At 47.5% G+C, this 7,109-nt stretch overlaps 1 protein-coding gene across 1 annotated transcript; it reads left to right on the forward strand.

Moving 5' to 3' along the window:
- The first annotated feature begins 1,133 nt into the window (after positions 1 to 1,133).
- Positions 1,134 to 3,987, forward strand: LOC135828321 (protein krueppel-like). Its single transcript, XM_065340770.1, has one exon. The coding sequence runs from the start codon at positions 1,178 to 1,180 to the stop codon at positions 2,966 to 2,968; it is 1,791 nt and encodes a 596-aa protein (XP_065196842.1). The 5' UTR covers positions 1,134 to 1,177; the 3' UTR covers positions 2,969 to 3,987.
- Positions 3,988 to 7,109: the final 3,122 nt, after the last annotated feature.

The raw sequence follows: 7,109 nt of genomic DNA on the forward strand, positions 1-7,109 counted from the left end.
ATTTTACACGGTCCAATGTAGGTCTACATTGTATGTTGTTGGTTTTCCACTAAGATCATAAAACTACACCAGCATATGTATGTCTGCATTCGCTCGTGGATCATACAAGATTACAAAATCAGTTGTGCCTTGCAGGCGATGACAGTATATTTGATGTAATCCAATGATTGTAGCTCACCGGTCTATTTAAACTTCTCCCATATCTTGCGACTCGTAAAAGAAGATCAGCAAAATGAAAAAGCACCAAATTTTCATTTCAAAACTAAACCTAGCACTAATTACGCCAGTACTGAGGGAATCGCCTGTTTCTTTTCATCGACCAGTGATTACTGGATGGTCCTATAGTACGACCTAGTGCAGATATCTCCTCAAGTACCACAGTCTTCCTGCCTCTACATCCCTTACCTACACCAAACACACACCTTTCCTGCAACACCAGGCGTATTCTCTGCGCTTACAGTACACTGCTAGCCCTGTCACCTACTCCACAGTGCCCTGTCTACAACCACCAGGAGCTCTGTATACAGCTTCCTGTCCACACCAACCACACCCAAAATAAGAGTGCCAGACCTGAAACCCGTACAGCCTTCAAATTTACACACGGCCTCCCACAAAGCGATTGACACTACCACGTCAACACCCACTGCATATTGATAATAACCTCACCTGGCATAAATTCCTGTATGACCAATACGATCCTCATAATTATTGCCTGATAGGGATGGAATTCAGAGTAGCGACGAAAGGGCTTTGTTTATTCTTGGGGCCTGTGTTGTATGGCATTTGTATCATGGAAGAAATTCATATGTGGTTATGAAGGCTGCACTTACCACTGATCGCAAAGTGACGAGCTGACACGCCGCAGGCGTGCGAATGCAAGCGCGAAACCTCCCCAATGTCAGATTCGTAGGCGTTCTTTTTCAAGGTGCTATCACCTAACTGAACACATCCGTACCCATTCTTGTGAGACTGAAACTTATACAGCCTCCACATTCACGCACAGCCCCCACATAGCGATTAGCACTACCAAAATCAACACCCGGTGTTTAGGGCCAGCAAAAACACCAATACCTCTCGTGGCATAAATACAGGCTTGGCCAATACCAAACTTATGTTGTCTGATAAGCCTGAAACTAAGAGTGAACTAGACTTGCTGGCCGTTGTGGTTATTTGTAGTATGGCATGTGCACCATCGAAGAAATTCAAATGTGGTCGTGAAGGCTGCACACTCAGCTTCTCTCGCGCTCACGAAGTGGCAAGGCACAGGCGGACGCATACACGCGCGTCGATTGTCGTACCCCCTCCAGATTCGGCGGACAGTGCTAAGACAGGTGGTGAGACGGGTCAACCGGCCAATAACGTTGTTCAACAGGAGATGTTTTTGCCCAACCCGGCCGTGCAAATCCATGGAGCTGGGCTGCCGATGAACACAACAAGCAACAACATGCAACTCTATGATATGCCGAAACCTTTCGGTGGCGACGATGCGGGTTCGATTCGTATTATAACTGGCAATATATATCAGGACTTCGAATTTTTACAACGTTTAGATCTCAAATCCATCCCTTTGACTCCCCCTCGCAATGCTCTTGGGATGGAGGAGATGCATCCCTACACGGCCGACGTCTTCGTCACACCACCGGTGCCAGGCGGTATGGGCACGGCAGCAGCAGAACTTGACTTGCTGGAAGCATCAGCGCCCATGGATGTCGGACCTTTCAATATCACTGATGGCGCAGATGAGGACGCCATCCTCCAACATCTGACCCATTCAGGGCCACAGTCCGAGTCACAATTGTCCGAGTCACAATCATATTCTTATCGACAATTACAACTTGCTCAATCATCATTCTTGCAAGATCAAACAAGCTCTTTAGTCAGAAGTAGCGGGCACATAACGCAGACATCACCTCAATGCCGGAATCTGGGAAGTGACATGGCTGGTGCACCAGTTGATGGTGGGAATGACGATACGTTCCCAAGATTCCCATCCGTTCCATTATTGTCAGGGTCAAAAGTTTCTCTGCCGGATGATCAGGTAGCAATGGGCTCATTAGCTACCACCAACCCGCCTTCCGGGTCTGCTGGTGCTGATGCCACCATAAGCCCTAACCAGAAGCACCAGCAGCACCAGCAGCAGCTGCAGCAGCAACAGTACACTATGACCGCTGGTGTAGTGGGACAAGAAGATGCCACAGCTTCAATTGCAAATATTTCCATGGTGCATGGGGCCGGCTGGCATGAGTTTCCCTCGACTCACGGGATTGGGTATTCACATGGTTCCTCGGGGATGACGACGCCACCAGTCAATACGGTGCCAGCTACTGACAATCACGAAGAAGAGATTTGCAGCGTGAGACTGTCATCGAGTGGTGGATCTATACCATGGAAGCAACGGCCATTGAACCATGTATGTGATTATGGGGACTGCACTCGCCGCTTCCGAAGCAGTTTCGACGTGACCCGGCACATGCGTACACATACAGGTGAAAAGCCTTTTCAATGTGGAATCTGTCAGCGCGATTTTACAAGGCTGGTCAGCCTGAACGAGCACAAGGTCACACATACTCGTAAGAAACCATACCAGTGTGTGTTGTGCCCTAAAAGATTTGGTTGGCAGCGGAGTATGCGTCGACACATGAAGGTTCACCAACAGCGAGAATCAAGACCAACCCCAGGCGTGCATCACGGAGACTCTCCGGGACGTGTCGGTACACCTTCCGTTTCAAACATGGTGAGCTTGGCATCACTTTCAGTAATAAATGCAACTGGACAGTCATCTCAAGCAGTCACTGCGTCCCCTATTAGTGCAGCCTCCGTTGCGTCTTCGAATAGCACTGCTGCATCGACGGGCACCACCACCTCCGTCGACGCACAGCAACAGTTAACCATGGCAGGCGCATCCACGGTACAGCAACAGCAACAGATACATTATCTGCAGCAACAGCAACCAGAACACCAGCAGTAGCAACCCCAGGTATTTATATGTGGTCATGAACGCGTGAAGGACGGACAATATCGAGGTCGTGCTGGTATGACTTCGCTTTCAAACATGGCTAACAGACCATCACTTTCGATGCGGAATGCGGCTGAACAGTTCTCTGTCACATCCAATGCCCCAGCGGTTAGTGCAGCTTCAGCCATGTAGTCTCACAGAACTTCTACTCCGACGACACTCGCCAGACCCGCCTCCATGCAGCAACAAGTAACCATGGCAGGCCCATCCATGCGAAACGTACGTACGGCTGCATCAGCAGCGGCAACATCACCTCCAGAAAATGGAGTCCGAACATCAGCAGCAGAACCCCCAACACCACCGCCAACGGCACCTGGTTATAAATCTAGAAGAGAGGAGTGGATGACTGGTGAAATGGAAAAAAACTTCCTGGTTCATCAGCAGGCACCAATGGTTCAACACCATCAAAGTATTCTTCTATTCTTACATTTAGAATGGCCCTACCTCCACAGGTAAAGGTGCTGGACGTCTTAAGTGGCAAACGCATGTGTTTCTGTAAACTGTAGAGTTAAGTTTGCCTGATATGCTACTGCAGTGTGCTGGTGCAGCTCCAGGGTTTTGCGTAGCATAGACTACTATGCCAACACCTTGCCATATCCACTGTATCAATCGAGTCTGTGTCAAATCACACTTTGTCTCTTACATGCGGATAAATTCCTAACGCTGACATCACCTACATGTACATGGTTTGATGTACATGTATAGGTGTTCACTGTCTCCTGTCTACTGGATTGCTGTCTGATGCATGTCTACATTGTATGTCGTTGGCTTGGCTAAAGAAACTGCACCAGCAGATCTCTGTCTGCATTCACTCGTGCATCATACAAGATGCCTCAATCTGTTACGTTCTAGTCCAGAAGCCTATTAACTATTCTTCTCATGTCTTGTGCAAGCCATACCTAGTAAGAGGCTGACGTTACATGTACTTGCATAGCATTTTGACAAGAGTATAATCACGTATATTGCGCCTATATGTTCGCTTCCGGCCATGTTAACATGGTAATAGCTTGAAAGGAATATGGGACTTGTGCCTCGTAAAAAATGACATAATCTTAGCTGAACTCTAATGGTTGTAGTACACCGATCTATTGAAAACACTCTCATAATAATAATTATTATCTTGTGAAAGCCTTACCAATTACCAGGTTCACATTGGGCAATCCTCTCACACTCACAGGCAGATCTAGTTTCAGCATTTCTCCTGCATCCGTTTCATCTCTCCCGACCCAGTGATCCTGTTAGCTCTTTAAATACAGCAAAATGTACTCTCCCATGTCATCTGCAGGCAGTCAGTATACCGGTCTACATCATGTGACATTTTTCTCTCCAAATTGAATTGCAAATTCAAGTGAATTGATAGTTACGTGCACCTCTGCAGAGTGGAAGGTTAGAAGGACAACTGATGTTCTCTACATTGCAGTCGAGCTAGTCAAGCCTACTATGTACGCCCGTCGTAGTAGTAGGTTGCGTGTTTTGAGACTCCCGATTTTTCCGTAGTTTTTAGGTTTCTTTTGGAGACTAGCCCCAACAGCCTGGGTGGGATGGCTAGCCCAGATCACACTGAGCAACTGATGAGCGCCGAACAGGTCCATACACAGCTTCGCTCGTTGCCTGGCTTCGAACACAATGTTGTAGACTGAGAAGTGCTGAGAACTCTAGCTCGTCTTGAACGCCAACTTCAGGACCAGGAGAAACGATATCAACGAAGGGTCAGTGGATTGAGCTCCGAGCTTTCCCAGCTGAGGGAGGACCTGGCCGACACTCGCCTGTGCCAAAATTTGGACATCGGCAATGTTACGTGTGCGTCTTGTAAATCAAACTCCTCCACCATTGCAGACCAACTACTACTAGAGAGAGAGCAAGAAACAACAAGCCAGAGGCAGCGCCGAAATCGAAAGAAACGTAGTACAGGCACAGAAAGTCGTTCACACCCCGCCGAACCCGTAGAGAGTTCACGACCCATAGATCCCGATATGGACAAGATGGACCTGACCAGCAGTACCAGATCCGACGTTGACAGCTCAAACAATATATGCTGATATTTGACCGCTTAGAGATCACAAGTTTCTGTGGCGGTCAACAACAAGAGAGTGATAAGAGTAGATACCGCATGGATTGAATTATCCTAGATGACACCTGTGAAGCACTGGCATGTATACATGACGGCTGTACCCTCATCTTCGCTTGCGTTACACACTTACCCAGTCCAGGCTTTCGCATACAGGCGAGGAGCTATTTCAATGCCCAATCTGCAATAATCGGTTTACAAGGGCGGATAACTTAGATCCGCCAGGACGAATACAGGCACACGCCGACCGTTCTTCCGTGGACCTGCGCTGTGGAACACTCTGCCAGCCAGTGTACGTTCCTGCAAAGCCGTGGCCGATTTCGCAGCAGCCGTGTACCCGTACACTCTCAGGCCATAAACGTTTTTAAAAGAAGAGAAACAGTGACATGCCCCCCCCCCCCACACACACGGACAGTATGTATAGGCATATAACGAACGGTCTTTTCCTGTTGGCTCTGTTTGTCCAATACATGAGATATAACGTCTTTCTTGTTGTTTTTCCTTCTCCATGTAGCTGCTTCCAGCATGGTAAACGACAGTACCATGGCCTTTTCAGATTTTCATTGTACCTATTTGTAGTACCTCCCGGGATCAGTATTTTCCACTTGAAATAACATCCACCCCAATGCCTCATTCTTAGCATTCTTTTATTCGCTTCCATGTAATTGGGCTTATTCCCCGTTTGGTATTGCGAATTCAAATAAAAAACAACAACAAACAACAACAATCCGCACCTACGTAACCATCACCGCGAGAGGGGCTTCCAGCCCAGTACGCAGAAGATTAGCTCATACATATACAAGTACACCTTTCAAAGCGGAGGAACCCCTTGATAGGCAACAAACCACTGGGTCATCCTGATAAAGATAATTATTGAAATTTGCAAGTTCTTCAAGGGCAAACATGTGGTAGGGTGCACTGGGTCATGCGCCAATGTCAAAAGCGGTACTAGTATTTATAGTTACAAGCACAGTTGTGTGCACGTGTGTGCGAAATGATACAAAGATTGAAGCGTGTTTCTACATACCAACAACACTGTGTGTGCATATGACGTTTTTTTGTGTGTTGTGAGTGTGTTTCTATATTTCTGTTTCCCTTTCTCTTTCACTACCATGCCACTCAGCTGTGAAGCATTCGTCTATGTTGGAACATAGCTATAATGTCATGAAGTTGATTGTTCCAACTAGGAACACACGCTTCTTGCCGAACTAACACTTGACACTTGACTGACTCACGACTGCCATCCGGAGCACACGAGGAGCACGTCGCACCTTCCACTCGGCAAACCTGCAAGAAAGCACCACTCCCTGCTCAATACACGGTTTTTCGGGGAATTCACCCCTCATCAGTTGAGCTTGAGTAGGCTGAGGAAGATTGTGCCTGAATAGCACCACTTATATAATTATTGCTCTCCAGGCCAAACCATCACCAGGGATACAAACTTACAGAGACGCTTTGTTTCCAGCGCGACAAACACCTCGTGAAGCTCTAGGTAGCAGCGTGAGTCAGAGTCGCTCATGGAGTTGTGAAAAACAGACGTTGAGAGCCAGTATAGCTATTCGCAACGCTGTCACCTCCAACAACTAGTCGCACGTCCGCGTGAGGGACAACAATACGATGAGGGGTGAATTCCCCGAAACACCGTGTATTGAGCAGGGAGTGGTGCTTTCTTGCAGGTTTGCCGAGTGGAAGGTGCGACGTGCTCCTCGTGTGCTCCGGATGGCAGTCGTGAGTCAGTCAAGTGTCAAGTATTAGTTCGGCAAGAAGCGTGTGTTCCTAGTTGGAACAATCAACTTCATGACTATTACCGCCGAAGTCCCAACTTCTAAGTTCGTATAGCTATAATGTGTTGTACTATTAAGAGCCATGCTGGTTTAAGGATTTCTCTGAGAACTTTGAAGGAACGCTGTTGTGGGTTTGTGCTCGTGTCGAAAACATGAGTTTTATAGTGTCAGCTGAGTAAAACCGGGAAATTATGTTTGTAATTCGATCTGATAGAAGCGTCTGAGCATTACGAAACAAGTT

This window comes from Sycon ciliatum, chromosome 12, assembly GCF_964019385.1.
Source record: "Sycon ciliatum chromosome 12, ocSycCili1.1, whole genome shotgun sequence".
Taxonomy (NCBI): Eukaryota; Metazoa; Porifera; class Calcarea; order Leucosolenida; family Sycettidae; genus Sycon; species Sycon ciliatum.

Bases quoted from the DNA above. Each gene is read 5' to 3' on its own strand.
- LOC135828321 (XM_065340770.1), top strand. From the start codon at position 1,178: ATGGCATGTGCACCATCGAAGAAATTCAAATGTGGTCGTGAAGGCTGC.